General features: G+C 43.1%; 1 protein-coding gene across 8 annotated transcripts in view; it reads left to right on the top strand.

The window, feature by feature from the left end:
- The window catches only part of TMEM241 (transmembrane protein 241), a 107,956-nt gene that overhangs the window by 61,912 nt on the left and 20,894 nt on the right, over positions 1–25,150 (top strand). For all 8 annotated transcript variants that reach the window (XM_019930527.3, XM_073790587.1, XM_019930524.3 and 5 more), the window contains one exon: positions 2,326–2,419. In XM_019930527.3, coding sequence (XP_019786086.2) covers positions 2,326–2,419 — 94 coding nt within the window. The remainder of the gene's footprint in view (positions 1–2,325; positions 2,420–25,150) is intronic.

The following is a 25,150-nucleotide window of genomic DNA, read 5'->3' as shown; positions in this document are numbered from 1 at the left end:
ATGGCTTTGTGGGGTGACCTTTTTTTTTTTTTTCTTGGCCACGCCGCGCGGCTCGCAGGATCTTAGTTCCCCGACCAGGGATCGAACTTGTGCCTCCTGCAATGGAAGTGCAGAGTCTTAACCGCTGGACCGGCAGGGAAGTCCCTGTAGGGTGACCTTCTGCCTCCATTTCTGCCCCTTTTAATCTGCAAGTTTTTCTAATCCAACATGAAAACTCAGGGTTTTTTTTTTTTTAATTTGAAAGATTTGGAAATCTTTATCTGAATTGGTTTAACTCTCTATTACATTCTACCTCTGGCTTACCCTCTTTTAAGAACGTGGCGCTTTTCCCCACATCATCTCATGACTCCCCCATAACTGTATCTCAGACTAAGAGCTGTCACCTTCAGAGGTCCTGGGGGAGCTCAGGAGGGGTCGTGGAGGCCTGAGGGGTCAGTGGTAGCCGTGGCCTGGAGACCCCATGAATACGGAGCCCCAGGCTCCTTCACTCCTGGGGTCTGCCCAGTGCTCTTAAGACCTGCCTCCACAGCAAGGGGTAGACAAGCTGGAAGTGGAAGACACAGATGAGGGAGTTGAGGGAGGGACCCGTGAGTCATTTAGAAATGATTCACCGACATGCAAGTCAGGTGATGGGAAAGAGTCATGGACGCTTTCAGGAGCGTGTTGGTCACAAGCCAGGGTCGCTCGATCCTAGCAGAGTCTGTGCTGAGGGCAAGGGTCAGCGTGGAACTGTGCCCTCCTCTGGCCAGGGATGGAGAGGACAGGAGAAGCGCAAAGGGGACCGAGGTATGGGGGATGGGACAGGCACCTGTTGGGGATGCAGGGGGTGGACACCACCAAGAGGAGCCCCGGAGGGCCGGCTACCTCACTGTTCTCTACCAGCCTCGCGACCTTGGCACCCAGAGCTTCTCACTCCATCTCTCTGGTCGAGAGCACATTTCCACGCTGAGGTCTGCAGGGCCGTGGAGAGTTTCGGAAGAGCCAGGAAACCTGGGCTCTAATTACGCCTGTGACCCCGTTTGCTTGTTAATAAAGTGAGACTTGGGGCTGGGGAACCTTTCTGTTCTGAAAATCTCTGATTTCCATAAAATAGGATGAAGAGCGCTGTGCTTATTCCTGCTTTAAGGCCACAGAACCGAACCTGGGGCAAGAAAACAAGGGAAAAAAATGGGGATTTGGTCAAGGTTACGAGGGTCGGTGAGCACAGCCAGGAATAGAATCCCGGGTCACTTGATTTCCAGCTTCCTGGTTCCCCACAGGGGCTCCTTGTGAGGGTGACTCAACGCCTTAATCAGCGCGGCCAAGGCTCCCATGACTGCAAGTGCAGACCTGTGCAAACTTTGTGGGTAGTTAGGCCAAACAGGCTGAAATATAGAGAGAGGAAACCTAATCCCTGTCCCTGGTCCTGCCCCAAGAATGTGGCTGTGACCTAATCGAATCTAATGAAATGAAGGCGCACATTTCTGTGAAATTTGGCCTTAGGTGCGTTTAAGTCAATTCAACCTGCTTCCAAGTACACCTGCCAAACATTTATGTAATACATGCTATGGTCAGGGCACCTTATTTGGCTCTGTTGGGGAATATGGAGAAGCCCAAGATTGGGCCCCTCCCTCTCAGGGCTCATGATCTGGGTGGGAGCCATGCCCCAGCACCTATAATAGAGGTCAGATGGCAGTCTGGCATCCGACACCCTGGAGCTACAAAGGAGGAGGTACGTAGAGCTCCAAACCTCCGGATGGCCCCCCGACGTGCTGTCCAGCCTCAGGCTCCCTTGGGAGGTGAGGGCTCTTTCACACATCATTCCCAAAGTATAGCGTCTGTGTAGGTCACCCTGCTTTGGGGGACTTCTGTTATGCAGCCCTCCCCTTTAGGTTCTTACCTTGAACCAAGGGGCCAGTCCAGACCCTCTGACTTCATACGGCGAGTGTTTCTTTGGAAGTCTTTTCCTAACAGTTTGTTCTGCTTGAAAAAAAAGATGAAGCTCTACCTTGGCAAGCACCCAGCTCCAGAAGTAATATAGGAGGAAGCAGGCGATACTGTCCTCCAGATTTTTTTTCTTTCTTTCATGATTTAGCCAGAGATCTCCCAAATTTCTATACCCACTCCCTGCCTCCAGGGCAATGATCTCTTCATAGCTCCTTAGCATAGTAGAGCTTCATGGGTTTTTAAATTTTGGTTATTTTTATCCAGAGATCACTAGAAAACAGAGATGAGATAGGGGTGGTGTAATAACTAAATATCGACTAATTTTTGTAACAGGAAGTAGTTAGCTACTGGCTATAGGAAGGCAAGTCTCACTAACAAAAGTATATTTTCTCCTTCCAGTGGATTTTTAGGATTCTTTCTCATGGTCAGCACAGTGAAGCTAAAAAGCCTTATGACCCCAGGGCAGTGTGCAGCCTGGATTTTCTTTGCTAAGGTAAGAGACAGGGGAGGGGTGGGAAGAATCCATCTCAGGAGCCCTGTGTCCAGTGTTCTCAGAGTCAGGTTGGTCTTCACGGAGTCATCTCTAGTCCCTGGCCCTGAGCCTGATCCTTCGCTTGTTCAGGTAACAATTTCTGAGGGTTTCTGCGTATTTTATCAGCATGACATACTGATCTCTATCACATTCCTGGAAGGTGACCTGAGTATGCCCCTTAATTTCCCAGAGCCTTAATTTTCCCATCTGAAAAAGAGAGGTTTTGCCAAAACAAAACAAAACACCTCTAAGCCTTCTCTTGCTCGAAGAGACTGGACCCCCGGATGCATGGGGCAGTTCTTATCTTCCTTCCTGGGAGCTGTGAGGGTGTCCAGAGCTCCAGTGACTTGCCCAGAAGGTCTCAGCCCATCAGAGGCAAATTGAAAAAGGAAAATAGACAGATGGCCTGATAGGGGGACTCTGATGGACCATTCAAAAAAGGGACTAATAAAAATGCCCAGCGCGTATTGACCATGGTTGAAGCATAAGATAGAGAGGTGGGAAAATAAGAAGGAGCAGAAAAATCAGCTCTGGGATGCAGGATCTTAATGCTTTGGGGCCAGCTCTTTCTAGTGGAGCATTTCATTTCCCTAAAGTCTGTGAAGGAGTCAAGTTACAGTGCCCTAGGTGTGCTTCCACTGAGTGAGATTTCTTAATTAATTTAATCTAATACAGTAATCATTTAAACTTGTGCCTTTAGCCATCTTTATGTTTGTTGGCTGAATTTTTTTCCCCCAGAAAGCAAAAACAAACGTTTTTATTTGAAAGTAAGATTTCACAGCGATGTTTCCACCTGCATTGTCTACTTTCTAATAGCATTAATGATTCACATTCCAGAAAAATGTAAAGATTGGCTGTGATACTGACTTAGAGCATGACAGAATGACGAGGTTGATAAATCCTCTCCCCCAGAAGCAACTAGAAAGCTGGAAAAAGACTGTCAAAGATATCCATTTCAGCTCTCTAAAAATTGACCAAAAGCACACAACAAACTGAGAGGCATTTGTTCATGAAAACTCCTAAACTTCGGGTAGGAACAGCATGAGTTAGTGGTGCTCTTGCTTTAGGTTGCTCTCATTCCCTTCTCCCCATCTCTGTAAGTATTCTCTTTCAACCAGAGCAGGGCAGGCTGTGTAAACCAACAGGCTTGCTGCTGCTTCCAGAAGGGGCTCACCCTCTTTGGAGTATTGTCAGGTAAAGGGGCCGTCTAGGTGGTAAATGAACAGGAAGTTCCACTAGCTTGAGTTTACCTCTTTGGGGCAAGCAATGGACCAGTGGTCTAGCTGGGGACTTACCAGGTAGTTCTGGGAGGTGAGACAGCCATCAGGGGCTTGCTAGCTCTCCATAAATGCCAGATTTACCTTAGTCTATGTGCATGAGCAGCACAGAGATGGAGGATGCCCAAGACACGTACACGTCCCTGGTCAACAGAGCCTGTGTGCACACACAGAGGAGACGTGAGAGACCAGCCGTAAGAAAAGCCGGGGCAGACATGAAAACATCCTAAAGTTTGAATGTGCTCCCCAGCCCACATACAGAGTCAGAAGCAGAGAGAAAGCTTTCTGGCTTAAGGTGTTTGAGCAAAAGCTCTTGACTAGTCTTTGCCAGAACACTAAGCTATGCAGACTGGGGATGATCCCTAGGAAGACAGGCTTAAAAATAAAAGCAAGAAAAAAAATTGAGTGAAGACCGCAGCAATGATACCTTATATGGGAGACAGGCTTCACAGACTGAGTCCAGGCAAATTACTAAACAAGCAAAACAACAATGCCAATGAAAATGCTCTGGGAAAAAGTCAGAATCCAGAGTTGCTATACTATCTAAAATGTCCAGTACTCAGTGAAAATTAGGGCATTCAGAGAAACAAGAAAGCATAACCCATGCACAGGAAAAAGGCAGTCAATAGGAATTGTGTCTGAATGTCTATCCTCAGAGGTAGGACTTAGCAGAAAAAGACTGCAAAGCAGCTATTTAAATATGTTCAGACAGCTAAAGGAAACCATGTTTAAAGAATTAAAGGAAAGACTCAATGAATACAGAGTCTCAAAGAGGTAGAAATGATTTTTAAAAAACGAACCAAATGGAAATTCTGGAGTTGAAAAGTACAGTAACTGAGCCGAAATGAAAAATTCTCTAGAGGTACCCAGCAACATATTTGAGGGAGCAGAAGAAAGAATAAGTGAACTGGAAGGTGGAACAAAAGAAATTATTCAATCTAAAGAACAAAGACTTTTTAAAAATTGAAGAAATATGAACAGAGGCTCAGAGACCTGTGGGACGACATCAAGAATATCAACAAATGTATAATAAGAATTCCAGAAGAAGAAGAAAGAAGGTTAGAAGAAAAAAAAAAGTGACAATCAGCAGATGACTTCTCATCAAATACAACAGAGGCCAGAAGGCGGTAGAAAAGAAAAAAGGTCTCAAATCAATAACCTAAGCTTGCACCTTAAGAAACAAGAAAAATAGGAACAAAATAAACCCAAAATGAGCAGCAGGAAGGATATGATAAAGTTCAAGGTGGAAAGTAATGAAATAGAAAACAGAAAAGCAATAGAGAAAATCAATGTTTGTTCTTTGAAAAATCAACAAAATTGACAAACCTCTAGCTAGACTGATGAAGAAAATAAGAAGATACAAATAATCAAAATTAGAAATGAAAGAAGGGACATCACCACTTATCCTATAGAAACTAAAAGTATTGTATAGTTTTATGCCAGCAAATAGATGATTTAGATGAAATGGACAAATTCCCCAAAGGCACAAAATAGGAAAATTGACTCAAGAATAAATGGAAAATCTGAATATGCTCATAACAAGTAAATAAATGTAAGTAGTAATTTAAAAATCTTTCTACAAAGAAAAGCCCAGGCCCAGTTGGCATTACTGATGAGTTCTATCACATATTTAGAGAAGAAATATTTTTTCTTTACAAATTATTTTAGAAAATAGAGGAAGAGGGAATAACTCCCAATTTATTCTGTAAGGTGAATTACCCTGATACTAAAGCCAGACAAAAAATTGTAAGAAAACTACAGACCAGCATCCCTCATGAACATAGATCTTTAACAAAACATTAGCAAACCAAATTTGACAACCTACAGGAAGGACTATACACAATGATCAAATGAGATTTATCACAGGAATGCAAAGTTGGTTTAACATGTGAAAATTAATATGTGATATTAATAAAATAAAGAACAGAAATACATGATCATGTCAATAGGTACAGAAAAATCATTTGACAAAATCCAACATCCATCCATGATAAAAACTCTCAACAAACTAGTAACAGAAGAGAACCTCCTCAGTTTAATAAAAGACATCTATGAAAAACCTATAGCTAGCATTATACTTAATGGTGAAACTGAATACTTTCCCCCTAAGATTGGGAGCAACACAACAATTTCACTCTCACCACTTCTATTCAACGTTATCCTGGAGGTTTCGGGCAGTGCAATAAAGAAAAAAAAATTGTTTGTACTCACAGATGACATTATCCTATACATAGAAAATCCTAAGGAATCTATAAAAACCCTAATTGAACTAATAAATGATTTCTCAAGGTCTCAGGGTGCAAGATCAGTTGTAGTTTTATGTATTAATAATGAACAGTCATGTGCAAAAAAATGAAATTAAGGAAACAATTCCATTCACAATAGCATCAAAAAGAAAAAAATACTTAGGAACTTAACAAAGAGGTGTAAGATTTATACACTGAAAACTATGAAACCTTTCTGAGAGAAATTAAAGAAGATCTCAATAAATGGAGAGACTCAATATTGTTAAGATGGAAATTCTTCCTAAATTGTACAAATTCACAAACTGATCCTAAAATTTATTTGGAAATGCAGTAGCCAAAACAAAAGAAAAACAAAGTTGGAGGACTTGAGCTACATAATTTGGAACTCACTATAAAGCTAGAATAATCAAGACATCTTGGTATTGGCATAAGGGTAGACATTAAGGTCTATTGATTTTCTTTTTTTCTTTTTAAGGGTGTCAATGTATTTTTTTTAAGATTTTATTTTATTTATTTATTTGGTTGCACTGGGTCTTAGTTGTGGCTCACCGCCTCCTTAGTTGTGGCATGCAAACTCTTAGTTGCGGCATGCAAACTCTTAGTTGCAACATGCGTGTGGGATCTAGTTCCCTGACCAGCGACCAAACCCAGGCCCCTGCATTGGGAGCACGGAGTCTTAACCACTGCGCCACCAAGGAAGTCCCAAGGTCTATTGATTTTCGATAAAGGTGCCTAGGCAGTTCAATGGAGAAGGGGTTTTCTCTTCAGCAAATGAGGCTGTAACAGTCCGTATGCTGGGGAAAAAAAGTAGTTAGACCCTTGCCTTGCATTGTTAATTCAAGATGGATCATAGACCTAAATGTTAGAGCTAAAACCAGAATACTCTTAGAAGAAAACACAGGAAAAAATCTTAATGACCTTGGTTTAAGCAAAGAGTTCTTAGATATGACACCAAAAGCATGAGCCATAAAATAATTGATAAATTAGACTGCATTTGAGTTAAAATATTTTGTAATTCAAAAGACACCATTAAGAAAATGAAAAGATAAGCCACAGTCTAGGAGAAAATATTTGCAAATCATAATGGACCACTTATACATCAAAATGTGCTGACATTTGGAATACAACATAATTGTCCTTAGCAATACAGCCTTTCCCCCATGTCATTGCGACTCTACTGGGTGCCAGTATATTTAGAAAGTGACTCAAAAAGATGTTCCATTGGCCCAGAGGAGAATATGGATTCTGTGAAAAACTCACAGGCAGAGAGGTTAAACAGAAGGATGTGCAGGTGGGGAACCAGGAGGAAATAAATTTAGCTAGAGGAGGAGGAGAATGTAGAGGGGAAGGGAAGAACTGGGCATAGGAGAGTCAGATTATAGGTATCCCTAAAAGCCATGCCACAGAGACTACTGTGAACCTCAGAATGAGACTGACCAAGGGTAATGTTTTAAGCAGGTTAATATAGCGGCAGTGCTTAAGACAGATTGGAAATGACTTCCAACCATTCAGAAGGGAGGTGAATCAAGGTAGTGATGGCAAGAAGAAAGGTGAAAGGTCAAACTTGACTTACAATTAGAAGGAAAATAAATTTTAAGTACACAACTTACCATATAATTGTTCTGTGATGTGATAAAAGAATTAGATAACAAAGACAAATCATTTTAGAACAGATGGGGGGATAGTTTGGACATAGGAATGATGGGTATGGAAGGTCACAAATGGCTCCAAGGTTTGTAGCTAGAGACATGGGAAATCCATGGCATTACAGACAGAAATGGGGGTGATTGTGAAAGAACATCTTTGGGGAGGAAAGCTGGTGATATACATTTTAGACAAATGTGTATGGTGATAAAACATCTACATGGAGCTCTTTTTTGTTGGAAACATGGGGTCAAATGTAGGCAAGGGCTTGGAGCTCTGCATGTCCATTTGGGCTTCGCCTGTAGAAAGGTGGAGTTGAAATCAAGAACATGTGTAAATTGATGAGCTCACTGAGAGAGTGAAAGAATTTGGGGAGAACAGAGAAGAGGCTTACAACTTAGCTTGGGCGATACTTAGATGCCAGGGACCAATAATGAGCAGGAGAGAGAAGTAATAGCCGGAAGGTAGAAGGGGGATCAGGAGAGTTCAGAGCGGGGAAGTCTAAGGGAGAATTTTAAGGAGTAAAGCAAAATGCCACCAAGAGGTCAAAGAGATCCGACTGAGAAAAGACTAGAGCAAGGACTTTGCTGACCTTTGAGGAAACAGTTTTAGGCAAAGGGCAGGGGTCGGAGTGGGGCAAAAGCTGGATCAGAAATACTCAAGAATACATAAAAAGTGGATAGAAGATTGTGATTGGTCGTGGGTAGATCTAACGAAGACAACTTCTGTTCTAGGAAAAGAAGGACTTGGGTGTGCTTGAAACTGGAAGACACCTGTATACAGAGATTTCACGATGCTAGAGAATGAGGGGAAATTGGGAGAATAAGTTTCAAAGGGAAATGGAAAGAGTGTGGGGGGGTTAACTTTAGAGAAAATGAAAAGCCTTTATCCTGAGCCTTGGCGGAAGGGCGAAGATAGGAAGGAGGCTGTTCCTTGAGTCACGTGGCAGGGGAACTCGGATTTCAGGGGTTTCAGGGAAGGAAAGACTCTTCGGCTTTGATCACTATGTACCGAACCCCTCTAGTCCTCAGCTTTTTCATCCGTAAAGCAAGGGGTCTGGACTAGAAGATCTAAAGATAGTTCAAAAACGTTGTGATTCGATCGAGCTCTGACACTGCTGACTGTATCTGATACTTGGGACTGAACGCTGGTGGCATTGACATTCAGTTGTAGGATTATATATAATGATGATCTGCGGGGAACCATATCATTAACTGTCAGTGCCTACTTAATGAAACATGTGCCAGATTTAAAAAGTCTTTAATAGAACCGATCAGAGTAAAGTAGGAAACCACTGAGCAATATGACCTTCTTCCATCGCTATTACCAAATCCCTTCTCTCATGGAAGATTACGTATAAAGGCCGTATGTGGTTAATTGGAATGTTTGTCCCTGTTCTTATTTAGAGTTTGGACAGTCACAGTTCATGCTTAGGGAATGGGGTTTCCCTTCCCGTTGCTGCTTAGGCTAGAGCTGCGCATGCAGTCCAGGTGGAAGACGGGGCAACCTTCTTTTTTTTGGTTGTATTTGAGAAATCTTTGCTAAATCTAAGGTCAGTAAGGTTTTACTTTATGACTTATCTATATGTTTTATAGGTTTAGCTCTTTTTAAAATTAATTAATTAATTTCTTTATTTTTGGCTGCGTGGGGTCTTCGTTGCTGTGTGTGGGCTTTTCTCTAGTTGCGGCCAGCGGGGGCTACTCTTCATTGCCGTGTGTGGGCTTCACATTGCGGTGGACTCTCTTGTTGCAGAGCACAGGCTCTAGGTGCGTGGGCTTCAGTAGTTGTGGCGTGTGGGCTTCAATAGTTGTGGCTCGTGGGCTGTAGAGCGCAGGCTCAGTAGTTGTGGCGCATGGGCTTAGTTGCTCCGCGGCACGTGGGATCTTCCCGGACCAGGGCTCAAACCCGTGTCCCCTGCACTGGCAGGCGGATTCCTAACCACTGTGCCACCAGGGAAGCCCGGTGCAGCCTCCTGACATGGGGTCCCACGTGAGTCTTTGAACTTGGAGCGTGTGGTGGGTGTAGAAGTGGAGCAAGGAGGCAAGGAACAAGGGGTGAAATATTGCAAACTGAGAAAATTCTAGAACCTGACTCCTCAACGCTTCAAGAAAAAGGCAGAATGTATAAGAAGATAGACCACAAAGTGCTATGCAAACACAGAGCATTATGTAAAGTTACTTAAATCCCGACCAAGATTTAATTTTGACCTAGCTCTGAGTCCCAGCTCGGCCACACTTTCTAGGTGTGTGCTTCATTTTCTCATCTGTAAACAAGTATAATAATAATGTCTACCTTGCTAGAGGGTTGAATAATATTTAGACAGCCCTGGAATAGTGAGTGCCGGCAACTGGCTGGCCCTCCTTGGCTCTGTCGACCACTAGTTTAATTCTTCCTCAAGATTAACCAGTGATTCCTGAGTCTGGATTTTCCATTTGTATTCACTAGTTCTAGGTTATGAATTGAGTTGGGAACGGCCTATCTAGGCACTGCTCAGAATTCAGGGTGCAGGAGAACCAGCTCTCTCACCGTGTTTTTAATCAGGCATTCCCTAACAAAGGAAGCAATTGATGTACCATTCACAATGTTTTTAAACCTATATAAAGAGTCATTGATTCAGAACAGTTGCTGTGCCTGTGGAAATGTGTGTTTGTTAGTCTCCATGGAGACCACCTCTGGCTGTTCTGTGATCACTGGCCTTAATTATACCCAGGGTTGCCAGAGAGCCTGCAAAGCTGTCCCCATAACAACACATCCTTGTGTAGTAAAAGGACCAAAGTCCTGAACTGTGTTTCCCATTTAGGAGTTTCTCTTAAAAGAGTTGAGAAGACTATACTGGTAAGTTTTAGCCTCCGTTTGATTCATCCTTATGAAGAACTCTTGAGTGGGTAGGAATTTCTCTTGAGTTTCGACCGCCTCTCTCTCAGGCTGTTTGGCCAGGTCTTGGGAGCATGGCCTGACATCTTTCTTTTTCCAGTGACATCTTGACATTTCTCTTGACCTATTGGCAAGATATTGAATTAAGAAGGAGGCTTGGCTATGTGAGTTTACTAGATAAAATTCAACCTGTTTTAAATATAGGATGTACTTGTAAAAGTGTCCTCAACAGATGCTGTCAGGGTTTGATGTTCGGAATTTTCAAATGTCTCCCAAGACCATGGGTGAAATGCTTGCTGTTTCTGGTGGAATTTAAAAAAAAGAAATAAAAGAAGCTTAGTGTCTTTTATATTGGAATCACACAGATTTTATGACTTCTAAATAACATAATATTTTTCTCCACTGAATTTTTATTAGATATATTTGTAGAGAAGTTCCAGAGCTTAACGTGAAGTCACACCTTGAATTTCTGAGGAGGTGACAAGTAAACAAATCTTCCAGGTTCTGGAATCTGACTTAGATTCAATTTCTGGTGCATGCAAACATGCATGCGTGCGCGTACACACACACACACACACACACACACACACACACACACACACACACACACACACACACACTCAAGAACAGACTACAGACAAGTCCTGGAAGTATAGTTAACCATCCCCATCATGTTTCGCTTTCGTTAGATCTAGTCTATGCTGAACAGTGTTAGTTCTCCTCCGCCTTCTACTTCCTGCTTCGTTACTACTCTTCTCCTTTTTTTAATTTATTTTATTTATTTTTTTCTTTTTGGTACATGGGCCTCTCATTGTTGTGGCCTCACACGCTGCGGAGCACAGGCTCCGGACGCGCAGGCTCAGCGGCCATGGCTCACGGGCCTAGCAGCTCCGCGGCATGTGGGATCTTCCTGGACTGGGGCACGAACCCGTGTCCCCCGCATCAGCAGGCGGACTCTCAACCACTGCGCCACCAGGGAAGCCCTCCTTTTTTTAAAAAAAACAGTTTTATAGAAATTTAATTGTCATATAACATTGTGTTGGTTTAAGGTACACAACATAATGATTTGATATTGGTATATATTACAAAATGATCACCACAATATATTTAGTTAACATCTCTCAGCTCCCATAGTTACAAAAAAATATGGAATGCTTCATGAATTTGCATGTCATCCTTCTCTGTATCATTCTGGGTTTAGTATATGTGCTGCTGAAACGAGCACAGTTACTTCTTTTTCTTTATCATCATCATCTTCATCATCTCCATCACCATCTGTTGGGTGTGCAGAGCCTGTTGCTGTCTTTCCTCCCCTCCTGGATGGTAAAAAGGCACTCACAAAAGAGAAGGCCACTTCTCTCAGTTTGCTATTTGCATTTCTTCCCATTTTCTCAGCTTCTTAAGACTCCACACTCCTTTCTGGGGAGCAGCTTCCTATTTTTTTTTAATTTACTTCCTCGAGCTGTTCTTCAGCACCTTGATGTGTACTAGAATGGTCCGATGAAAATAAATGATCAAACCCAATGAAGCTGTGCTGTCATGTAATTTTTATGTTGAAAGAATGAGCTTACAAAATTATGACTGTTTTCCTAATTAAATCATTTTTCTTTTTCACAGTCTAAGCGGCTAGGGCAATGAAAATAATTTTCATTGGAAAATGAAAACCTAGAGGCAGCAGCATACTTTCCTTTACGGTCTCTAGCTGGGCAATAATAACATGTCTATGTCTTTCCATGACATCACCACTGAAGCGACAGGAACGTGAAATAGCAAGTTCAGGAGCTTCTCTGTGTTTGTTGAGCTGTATGGAAACAGTCAGCAAGAAGCTGGTTATCTGGGAATGATTCATTTATAAGCAAGGTTTTCCCAGAGGACACATGGGAGGGGAAATACAGTTTTGGATTAAAGGGAAAAAAATTAAATTCCATTTCCTATTGTCAAAATAATTCCTAAGGAAGTGAGTGATGTTAATGGACATTTGGCTATTTCGGATAAGGTTGTTGTTTTTCTTGTTTCCGATTATGAACTCCTAATTTTTTCTGGGCTATTTTTAGTGCCATTGATCATCACAATGTTCTGTACTGCAAAAATATGATAACGATTCTGGATTTCTCAACTTTTGACCTGAATGAATTTGCTTTAAAGGAAATGCCCGGAATTTCTGTAAATGTTCTGACTGCAAGGTTTATAGGAGTGCTGTCAGTATCCAAGACAATTTATAACACCTAAATTAAAGTGATTTTTTGCAACACAAAGGCCAGTTAATTGGGAAAGTTTACGAAGCCTCCGTTGGGGGGATGAATCAGTGTGTCCTTGGTTCACTGTAGGATAGCCTCAAATAAATGAGTGCCAAGTGAATGCTTAAACACACTGATCTTATTTTACACATCTTGTCAGGTTTGTGCACTCATGTCAGAAACAAAGGTGAAATCCCACATGTATCTCTTGAAGTTACCTTCCACTGCCCCCAGGGATGCTCTCGTAATGTACATATTCCTTCCCTTAATTCTGCCATTAATCCAGTTTGAGTTCACCTTTCCTTATGAAGATCTTCTATCCCAATCACTAGAACTAAGTCCCCCGAGGTATGGCCGGACATGGGGTAATTAGCAAGGAGCATTTCATGGCCTGTATGTGCCCAAACCAGAGGGCAAGCTTCAGGCAGCAGCAACTGCCCGTGTCATTAGAGAATGAGCAGGCGTTAATCAGAGCTCATAAAAGAAAGCAGTTTTGGGGAAATCTGAAGAAGCAGAGTTTCATTATGGGACAACTAAGTTTTGACACATAATAGAAAGGAATGACATGTGGATCTGAAAGACTTAGTAGGTATTTACTTGGTGCCATTTTGTGAAAATAGCTCTTCTCTCCCGCTGTGCCTTAGAGACATCTTGGTGGCCTGGCCCCCCGGGGCCCCCAAGTACCCCATCGGATCCCGCCCCACGCTCGTTCTCCTGTTTTATCCCCCAGAGTGGAATTTGCTTATAGATAGTCATTTGCTCATTTTTTTCCTGTTTAAAATGTACTCCCTTACAAAAAGTCGTCCAAACTGGCTTTTCCCCTCCTGACTCTGCATCGTCACTTTGAACTGACCCAGTGGTTCTTTAGGTTAAGATTTCGGATGCTTTTGCTTTTCTGTAAGTAGACTGCATCTAACTGTAAGGCCAGGCAGTTAAGTACAAGCAGGTGTGCTTGTTTATGTGACCCCAGAATAGCCAGTCTGTTAGTCAACTATGTGGCAGGAAAGGTTTTTTTCAGTCAATAATGAATTGCCTGATACCATGTAAACTAGCGTTAGATTGTGTTTGTAATTTTATTTGATTGTTTCTGTGCATATCTGGGTGGTTTTGGGGGTCAATTATGAGGGGAACAGGCTCTCTCTGTCTACATTTCCACATCTGTCTTCTTGTCATGTGACTTCTGGGGGTGCCCTGGGGGATACAAAGAGACACCTCTCCTTCAGTTATTTGGAATGAATTCCTTTTCTAACTTCTCGAATGTTCTAGCTATCTGTGAAGGACGAAACATATAAAGTGTGCTCCAGCAAAAGGGGAAATCGAGTAATTGCCAAACCTTCTCTCCCAAAGTGTTGAGCTCCCAAATCCTAACTTTTAAAATTAATTAATTAAATCTTTTGGCTGCGTTGGGTCCTCGTTGCTGCGCGCGGGCTTTCTCTAGCTGCGGCGAGCGGGGTCTACTCTTTGTTGCAGTGTGCGGGCTTCTCACTGCGGTGGCTTCTCTTGCTGCGGAGCACGGGCTCTAGACACGTGGGCTTCAGTAGTTGTGGCTCGTGGGCTCTAGAGCACAGGCTCCGTAGTTGTGGCGCACAGGCTTAGTTGCTCCGCGGCATGTGGGATCTTCCCGGACCAGACATCAAACCCGTGCCCCCTGCATTGGCAGGCGGATTCCTAACCACTGAGCCACCAGGGAAGTCTCCCAAATCCTAACGTTTTAAGGGTGCACAGAGAGAAGTAAAAAGCTCTGAATGGTGTGGTCAAATGGCAGCAAACACCCGGCAATTTGGAATAGCAATGCTGACGCTGCTTACAGTAGGATTTCTAAGGTGGGAATGCAAGGCCTGAGGTTGTGAGGACATCTCTTACTCTCACTTGAAGGGAAAAACCAGCCCAGTTCTGAGCCCAGTGAACTGGTGCTTTTTCCACTGAAATATCCCTGCTCTGACATCTAGGTTGAGCTACGCTGTGTGAACCACTTGGATCCAATCAAGTCCTGCCGTTATCTTTTGTGAAGCCAGTCAGTTACTCTTATTTTCATGTTATCCTTGGGTGGTTGACTGTTCACTCTAAGAATTACACAATGCATGACTCCGTTTCAGTACTCATGCTTCTTTTTTTTTTGCGGTACGCGGGCCTCTCACTGCTGTGACCTCTCCTGTTGCGGAGCACAGGCTCCAGACGCGCAGGCTCAGCGGCCATGCCTCACGGGCCCAGCCGCTCCGCGGCATGTGGGATCTTCCTGGACCGGGGCACGAACCCGTATCCCCTGCATCGGCAGGCGGACTCTCAACCACTGCGCCACCAGGGAAGCCCCTTATGCTTCTTATGAGGGTTTTCTTTTCCCTGAAAAAAATTTTTTCAAGTTACTTTATAAGAAAATGTATATTCAGCACGTTTATTCAGCAGAGATTTATAGAGTGACCTGTCATATTCCAGGCTAAGAAGCTGCAACAGCAGAGAGTAGTGACGAATAGCCCCACATTTTGGAGACAGAGAGAGCTGGATAAGAATCCCACTCTCCAGCAGTGTAACTTTAAAAAGATTCCTTTGCCTCTGTATGTATCCATTTTATCATATGTAAAATGGGAGTAACTGTATAACTTCACAGAAATATTGCAGGAATTCTATGAAGTAATGTATGTTGCGCAGTTAATGTTTGTTCATGTTAATTGAAAAGAATGAGCTTTTCCCTTGCAGATGGAGGAACGTTTGAAGCGCTCTTTGTATTTGGCTACAATTTGAGAACTTCTGACCTGTAGTTAGAGAACCTTTGCTTCTGCTTTGCTCCATTTTGTCATTCTAGTGTCAAGAGGAATTTAAAATTACTGGATTCAAGTGGCACCATGGGTTTTAAAGTTCTTTTTTCAATTTTTCAAGTAATTCGGGGAACCTAATTTATCATTTGATGGAATATTTTGGAAGTCACAGGTGTTTATTTTAAAAAAAAAAAGGAAAAGAAGAAGGATCAATCCTAAAGATTGTTGGATGAGTCTTAAGTAGTGGAATGCAGCTTACAGTCTGTGCCAGGTTGGTTGTAAGAGAATGGGGATTTGAGACAGAAGTGGTTTTAAATCTGATGTGGAACCACACACACACCACCCGCCCCAACCCAGGACGGCTAAAATGAAAGAGGCTGACAATACCAAGTGTGGGTGAGGGTGTGGCATAACGTTTCTGGTTTAGAAAGCACTAAAGCTAAATAAGGTTTGTTATAACTGAGCAACCCCACTCCTGGTGTACACTCAATTGAAAAATGAAGACGTATGCCCACAAGACATGTTCAGTGGTATGGAATTAGAGGCGATGGTTGCATGACTGTGACTATACTAAAGAAGCTATGAATTGTACACTTTAACAGGGTGAATTTTATAGTATGTGCACTCTATTTCAGTAAGACTGTTATTTTTTTTAAATCCATGATAGGAATATCCACAGTAGTTTTACTCATGACAGCCCCAAACTGAGGAAATAGACCATACATCAAACAAGGAGAAATAAAGTTTGATCTCTCCATACAGTAGAATAGTAGACTGCAGTAAAAAAGAGCCTACAGCCACATAGGTGATTCAGATGTATTGATTGGGAAGGAACCTAGGTTCCTTCTCTGTCTGGTGGTGGTTACATGGGTGTTTCAAGGTGTAAACATTCAACAAGCCCTACACTTGAAATTCAAGCTCGTCGTGCATTTTACTGTATTTATGTTATAATTCAGTTTTTATTTTATTTATTTATTTTTTTGCGGTACGCGGGCCTCTCACTGTCGTGGCCTCTCCCGTTGCGGAGCACAGGCTCCGGACGCGCAGGCTCGGCGGCCATGGCTCACGGGCCCAGCCGCTCCGCGGCACGTGGGATCTTCCCGGACCGGGGCACGAACCCGCGTCCCCTGCATCGGCAGGCGGACTCTCAAGCACTGCGCCACCAGGGAAGCCCATAATTCAGTTTTAAAAATCCGATGTGGGTGCTGCAGTGGTGCCATCCTCAGAAAGCACAGCTGAGCCTCCTCTCCTGCTGGTCCCTGGGAAGCCCAGGTGTTGGGTCCAGCAGACCCTCCCACCTCTGGCTTTGACCCTGTCTTTGCACTGCAGACGGTCTGGGCTTTCACTTACTGGGGAAAGTGAAGAACCCACAGAGTGGTGCCTCAGTCTTCTGGGCGCCGGCCACCAGTTCTCTTGAATGTCATGGTTGGAGAGGGTTTCTAATCAATATTCAGCTCAGTGCCAATGTAAAGAAAGTGAGCTCAGGCTTCCTGGTAGCGTTGCAGAAGTATTTATTGGTCTGCTTCTGCTCCACAGGCTTTACCGTTTCTTCAGAGAAAAGCAGCCTCTGCTGAGCTGCCTCCTTGCTGGAGGCGGGCGGGGCTCCTGGCTGCACCGCCAGCTCCCTGCACTCAGACTTTCTGCTTCCTGTAATGGAACCCAGGCGAGGACCGTGGTGCAGATTTCTCTATTCTCAGCTTCCTAAATTGTACACGGGGTGTACCTTGTAAATGGCATGGGAACAAGACAAGACATTTTCTTCCCTCTGGGTCACTACACTGGGCCTCACTGTGGCAGTTGACAGGTTTCCTAAATTAACTGCTCTGTGCTTTTTTGAAACATATATTTGAATGTCTGTAATGATGTTTTCAGTTTAAACTTCGGAGACAGACTGGCATTAAATGGCTTCTCCCAAGCAGTCCGTTTGCCTGCATCTTAGGGACACCCCTTGTGTGACTGACCATATGGACCTTCACGGCTGTGGCTACAGCCAAACTCCTGAGCTGCTTCCTCCCCTGCTGCGTGTAGTCCCCTCCCCACTGCGTCAGTAGACATCTCTGGCGTGGACTTGGGGTCATAGCCTCATCTCTGCCTCCCTGTCTTTGTTTTCCCCCTATCTTCATCTCTCTTATCTACTTCCTACAGATGTTTTAAGTCTGTAAAGATTGTCTTTTTAAGCTTCTTGAAAATTCTCACTGGAACAAGGAATGAATAAAATTCCCCCATCCCTTTCAAAGAAAAGGTGTAAGTGAGAGAGTAAAACTCAGTCCCTGAGAAATAACTTTATAGATGATTCCTTTGTCTTAGGGAGGGGGAAACTGAAATCTAGAGAGGGGAACGGCCAGCCTGAGGTTAGTCAGTGAGTTTGTGACAGCAAGGGGACACTGGGGACTCTCAGAGTGCTGGCCCACTGCTCTCCCACGGACACGGCACAAGAACAGATTGGGATGAGCTCTTTTGAAGTCCAAGTCCAGACATGCTACACGCCCAGTCGTCCTGGACCCAGCTGCCCACGGTCTTTAAGGGAATAGGATTCCCATGGGAGTTTTTTCAATACCTTGCTGGGAAAAAGCAGTTTCCAGCTACTGGTTTTTTCTTTCTCTTCAGGTTTCCTTCAGCTTTAATGGTGGCCTCCACCCAACTCACACTTTGCATTTTCCGATCATACCCAGTGGCTTAGCGTCTGTGAGTTTGTTCATGCTGTTCCTTCTACGTAGAAAGCCCTTTTCCCCCTTCCTCACCTGGTAATTCTTATCTGTCCTTCAAGATTAGCTCAGGCATCATCTCGATGTGGGCTTGTTCCTGCAACACTGAGTATACCCGTCTCTTAGCACTTATCATATGGTATTGAAATTATTTGCTTAGTAACCTCTGGAAGTAGCTAACCTAGAATGGGGTGCTGGGGGCAGGTTCTTGCCTTTCATTTTTGCCTCTCTAGTTCCTAGCGAGGGGCTCAGTGAAGGGAATTTGGCCTTAGTGTCCTTCCAGCAATAACTCAAAGCCCTTTTCCTTTTTCACTTCTAATTCAGTGAAAGCTTCTTCCTAAACAGTTTGTTGTTTTTTTAGCTTTCCTTTTGTAAACTCTCCAAAAGAGCAAGGAATTATGTCTTAGCTTGGGCTGCCATAACAAAATGTCATAGATTGGGTGGCTTAAACAACAGACGTTTATTTCTCACAGTTCTGGAGGCTGGGAAGTCCAAGATTAAGGTGCCAGCAGGGTTGGTGTCTGGAAGAAGCTCTCTTCTTGGGTAGCAGGTGGTTGTCTTCAGCTGTGTCTTTGCATGGCAGAGAGAGGGCACAAGCTCTCTGACCTCTTCCTGTAAGGTCACTAATCCCATCATGAGGACCCGACCCTTATGACTTCATCTAACCCTAATTACCTTCCAAAGGACCCATCTCCAAATACCATAATATTGGAGGTTAGGGCTTCAGTATATGGATTTAGGGTGGACGAGGGGCATATAATTCAGTCCATAGCAAAAGAGTGCACAGGTGACCCACTGACGTTTTGCAGTGAGTGCCAAGAGTTGTGTAACAAGAACTAGAAAGGGGCTCCCCTGGCGGTGCAGTGGTTGAGAGTCCACCTGCTGATGCAGGGGACACGGGTTCGTGCTCCGGTCCGGGAAGGTCCCACATGCCGCGGAGCAGCTGGGCCCGTGAGCCATGGCCGCTGAGCCTGTGTGTCCGGAGCCTGTGCTCCGCAACGGGAGAGGCCACAACAGTGAGAGGCCCGCGTACCGCAAAAAAAAAAAAAAAAAAAAAAGAGTTAGAAAGTCTTCATGGTTTGTGTAAATCCCTCAAGTGGAACTGAGCTGGTAGAGTGAGTCTTGTGCAAGCTTTGTACATTTCTAAGGAGTTCTCACTCTCTGATCATGTAAAACTGGGTGTGACTAGACCTGGAGCTGGGATATAGCCCTCGACATCATAGGCTCACTTCTCCCAACTGATATTTCATCAGGAATTGTTGGGATTAAGGAAGAAGGCAGGTTAGAAGTAGCAAAAAGCGTTTTGCCAAATGAGCACCACATTTCCTGTCTTTAAGCAGGTCTTGTTGTATATCTTTTGGTAAATCTATTCCTTCACCTCCATTATTACTAAGTATAACAATAACGTGAATTGCAGTTGTTGTTAAATGGAGATTAAAAAAATCCTCATGACCTTGGAGTAAGTATAATTATGGTGCTTTTATTTAAAGCTCCTTTGAGTTAAATTCACTTCATTTCTAAAAATAGACTGCAGAGATTAGATCTATTCTTTGAGAGGATCAAAATAACTTAGAATATAAAAACGCCTTAGCTGCATGCTCCTCCTTTCCAGAAGCACAGAGTACTGCTTAGCTGGGAGACTGATAGAACTTTTTAATCAACAAGGCAAAGTTTGAAAAATAACTTCGGCAGAAATCTATCATTCTAAAAGTAAGTCTGTCAGTAAGTGAGTACATTTACTGAATAAAATGAGACTGAAAAAGTTGAGAAAAAGTACTAGAATGAAGAATCTATTAATACTATACCAGGCTGTCACTGAATTGAATTTGAAGGAAAATTAGAGTAGTCTCAAATTCTCCATTTGTCTTTGACGATTGGATGTCCTGAGTATGTCTACATTATTTTGCTCTTTATAGTTCTTGGCAAAGGAGCAATACTTGGCAAATTATAGCCCCTTTATTCAAAGAAATTGTAGTATATTATAGAAAATAAAACAAACAAAAACAAAACAAAACAAAAAACCCAACCAAATCAGGTATTTTAGGATGAGCTGAAGTGGAATGCCCAGAGAGATAGGTGAAAGGAAGAAGCCCCCCCAAAGGTACCAGGGAACACTGCTCCAGCAGACATGATTTAATATGGCCTCTTGAGAAATGTGAGTACTAAAGAGAAAAGTCTGACACTCAACCCTTTCTGAGGGAGAGCCAACACTTTCTGCACTGCTGATCCAGGAAGATTGCAAGTCCAAGATAAAAGGTCCAAAGGTCACAGATTTCTGAAGCTGGAACCAAGGGATCAGTGTCAGATGGCATAAAAGACACACGGGTCTTTTCAGCCTACAGCATGTGTTAAAGGGTTCAGAGTTCTGGTACTTGAACTCTTCTACCCACTTCTCCCTTCTTGGTATATGGACTAAGAGAACATATGGACAAAGAATAGTAGGCAAGTGGGAAACAAAGTTGAGTTGAAAAACTCAACCTTAGTTTAGAGACTTAAGGCTTTCTGCTCCCTATAGGAGGCATGGCTTCCTCTCCATCCTCCACTCCCACCCCCCAACAGGTGAAGACAGGGTAAAGAAAATTTTATTGCATGGATTCAAGAGAAGAAATAAATCATGTGGAGTCTGGATTCTTGCCTTTAAAACACTGGAATCCCACTAACTAGTGTAATGAGCCTCATTAAGTGTACGATCAGATGAATAATTCTTCCCATTAGAGTGAACTTGGAAGAGACGGAAAGGATGGAAAGCAGAAGAGTTTCCTCCCCCCAGCAGAGAGCATTGTGAGGAAAGGAAACTGTATGTTCCTCTCACCTCCAGTCTGCCTTATTAATCATCATCCGTTGCATCATACCTGAATCTCTGTGTCTGAAGAGAAAGAGACTGTGCCCTTAAGAAAGTCCTGTTGCCCTCGGCTGATATATACAAGATCCTAGGCTATGATGAAAATACAAAGCTAATTTCAATTGTAATGATGAGTTAATAAGATTGTCACTGATCAGGAAGATGTTCAGAACAAATCAAATACAGCCTCCCCACCTTGCCTCACCATGATGACATCCAAGGTGGCTCTAGGGAAGTAGTGGTCAGCCAAATCTGGTTTGAAAACCAGTGTCTTACCATCTCTCTCTGTCTTAGTTTTCTCATCTGTATAGTAAACGGAAATCCTCTACTTCAGAGTAGACTGTTGTACATCGTGACAGGCCAACATTCAGTTGAAACAACTAGGGGAAAAACAAGTAAATTGCAAAAATCATATTTTTAAAGAAATCAGAGATCTGTGAAAGCAATGAGAACTAAATTAAATAAATTTCCAAAGAAGGAAGAACCTTCTTAGGTATACTGAGTGACACAGGCTATTTTCTTCATGGGGTTGGGGGGAGGTGAAGGATATTTGCTGATTCTGGGTGTGGCCTAAGGATCTGACTTTGTCCAAGAAAAGGAAATATTCTGTGGGAAAGAGAAACTAGCAGAGCTTTTGGCAGTCATGTGGAACTGGCTTGATGGATTGGAAACTAGAGGAGCCCCAAAGGCAAGTCAGTATTCCCAGGAGACGTTTGCTGAACTCTGGAGCAGTTCTGGAGGCTGCTTGGTTGGCCCAGAAAGGCAAAGCAAAAGCTCATAATCTTGGGGGTACTTAGGAGACAAAATCTTGCTAAAAAGAGGAGCCTGAAGCAAATATACAATGACTCTTCCCCTGAAGACTGTTGCCAGATTTTGAATCTACATGGGATGGGAAGCTAAAAAGCTAAGGTCAAAATTTCTGAAAGGCAGAACTTATAGGAATGAGAAGTTAGAGATCTACCAGGCTCTTACACACAAGTCTGGAAGGGCCATACCTGAAGAACTAGATAAAGTAGAGGTGGACTAAGCCTTACTAGAGCTATAGCCCATCTCTGATTCACTCAATCCCTGATTATAGTTCTTTTACATGCAGTGTTCAACATAATGAAGTTGTAGACATGTTAAGAGGCAGGGAAACATGACTGATAATTAAGTGGAAAAAATAATAAGAGCATGACCACAAATGATCTGGGTGTTGGAGCTAGTGATAACTTAAAAGTGACTATGAATAACATGTTAAAGAAAATAGTGGAAAAAATGAATTAAATGATGGGAGAAATTCAATGCAAAATTGGAATCTGTAAAAAAAAATCAAAGAGTTATTATTGAATGGAAAAAATATGTGTGAAATTAATAACTTAGTGGATGGGTCTAAGAGCAGACTGGACACAGTGTTACAGGATTAGTGAAGCATAGAGAGGAAAAAAGAATGGAAAGAATAGAACAAAGTATAAGAGACATGGGGGAGATTGTCAAAATGTCTAATATATATGTACTTGGAATTCTAGAAGGTAAGGAGAGAAGCAGTATATGAAGGAATAATGGCTGAGAATTTTCTAACACTGCTGAAAGACATCAACCCACAGCTTCAAGAATCTCACCAAACCCCAAACTAAAAATACAAAGAAAAATAAGTATGCTTAGGCATATCCTAGTTAAAATGTTGAAAACCAAAGATAGAGAAAATCTTAAAAGTCAACCAGAGGAAAAAGACATTACCTTAAATTTTAAAAGTAACTGACATTTCAACTGAAACTATGAATACCAACAGACAATGGAATGACATCTTTAAAGTGCTGAAATTTAGGGGATAGATTAGATAATCTCAACACTCCATTCCTCTATTCCTACCTTAAAGAACTAGTCACCAGCCTCTTCAAAATTACTATGAATATGTTTGGAGAATTACTACTTGAGGTTTTCTAGACTTTTTCATTAAATATACATGCTTATTTCATCTCCTAATTCTCAGATTTCTGTTGTCTTGTATTCATATCACATAGCATGATATTGGCTTCTAAAATTCACATTGGAAACTCATTATAAATCAAGTAGAGTAGTACTTAATTTGGATAGACAGATCATGTTCTAAAGTAGAATATAAATGTTTGAAGGTAGAATGAATGAATGGCTTTATAAAAAGGAAACTGTGATATAATGGTATGATTCATGTATAGTGAATCATTAGTTAAGGTGTTGGTTGGAATAGTGATTTAGAATTCCTTGCTACTCAACATGTGGCTTTGACACCAAAAGCACAAGCAACAAAAGAAAAAAATAGATAAATTGGACTTCATCAAAATTATAAACTTTTGAGCTGCAAAGGACACCATCAAGAAAATGAAAAGACAACTCACAGACAAATCATATATCTGATAAGGGAGTTGTATCTAGAACATATAAAGAACTCTTAAAGCTCAATAGTAAAAAGATAACACAGTTTAAAAATGGGCAAAGAGTCTGAAGAGACAATACTACAAAGTAGATAAGTAAATGGCCAGTAGGCCCATGAAAAGATGTTCAGCAGCACTTGCCATTAGGGACATGCAAATCAAAACAACAGTGAGACGCCACCTCACTCCCACGAGGATGGCTATAATAAAAAAAGACAAATAAGAACAAGGATGTGAAGACATTGAAACCCTCATCCACTGTGGTGGTAATGTAAAATGGTGTAATAAATGATTCCTGTGGTGAAGATGCTGCTGATGATGGTAATGATGATGTCTTATTTACCAGGTTCTGGCTTATTCATCAATGTTATAAAGTGGTTCTGTGAATTTTGGCAGTTTTGTAGATACTTTTACTGAAATTAAGAACACATCACTAGGGACTTCCCTGGTGGCGCAGTGGTTAAGAATCCGCCTGCCAATGCAGGGGACACGGGCTCGAGCCCTGGTCTGGGAAGATCCCACATGCCACGGAGCAACTAAGCCTGTGCACCACTACTGAACCTGCACTCTAGAGCCCACGAGCCACAACTACTGAAGCCCGCACACCTAGAGCCTGTGCTCCACAACGAGAGAAGCCACCGCAATGAGAAGCCCGCACTCCACCATGAAGAGTAGCCCTGGCTCGCAGCAACTGGAGAAAGCCCGCATGCAGCAGTGAAGACCCAACACAGCCAAAAATAAATAAATTAATTAATTTTTTTTAAAAAAGGGGGGCTTCCCTGGTGGCGCAGTGGTTGAGAGTCCACCTGCCGATGCAGGGGACACGGGTTCGTGCCCCGGTCCGGGAGGATCCCACATGCCACGGAGCGGCTGGGCCCATGAGCCATGGCCGCTGAGCCTGCGCGTCCGGAGCCTGTGTTCCACAATGGGAAAGGCCACAGCAGTGAGAGGCCCCATATGAGAATTCCTAGGGAATGTTTTTTTAAATGCTGATACCTGGACCTTATTATAAGATATTCCAATTTCATTGATATGGGACAGGACTTCAGTTGTTTTTGTTTTTGTTTTCTAACTTCTCAGGAGATTCTGTTGTGCAGCTAGGGTTGAGAGCTACTGAGTCAAGTTGACATCTCCAGGGTTAAGCAGAGCTACCATTGAGGGTTAACTTGGAAGTGGAAAAGGAGGATTGGCACAGGAACCAGGAGACCTGGGTTTGAGTCTGCACTCCTCCCTTTTTGTGACTGTGTGCTTTGAGCAAGATATTTGACCTCAAGGAGCTTCAGTTTCTTCATCTGTAAAATGGGACAAAGCACCCTCCCCTCCTGTGGAGGGTTGTTGCGAGGAGCAGATGAATTCATACATGTGACACTGCTGAGCCTGACACCCGGGACATTTTTTGCCCTATTTATTTATTTTTTTATTTTTTGCGGTACACGGGCCTCTCACTGTTGTGGCCTCTCCTGTTGCGGAGCACAGGCTCCGGACACGCAGGCCCAGCGGCCATGGCTCACGGGCCCAGCTGCTCCGCGGCATGTGGGACCCTCCCGGACCGGGGCACGAACCCGTGTTCCCTGCATCGGCAGGCGGACTCTCAACCACTGCGCCACCAGGGAAGCCCTGCCCTCTTTATTTTTAAAAAAAATTTTTGGTCATGCCGTGAGGCATGCAGGATCTTAGTTTCCCGGTCAGGGATTGAACCCGTGCCCCCTGCCTTGGGAGCA

This window comes from Tursiops truncatus, chromosome 13, assembly GCF_011762595.2.
Source record: "Tursiops truncatus isolate mTurTru1 chromosome 13, mTurTru1.mat.Y, whole genome shotgun sequence".
Taxonomy (NCBI): domain Eukaryota; kingdom Metazoa; phylum Chordata; class Mammalia; order Artiodactyla; family Delphinidae; genus Tursiops; species Tursiops truncatus.
This window is presented reverse-complemented; position numbering and strand designations above follow the sequence as displayed.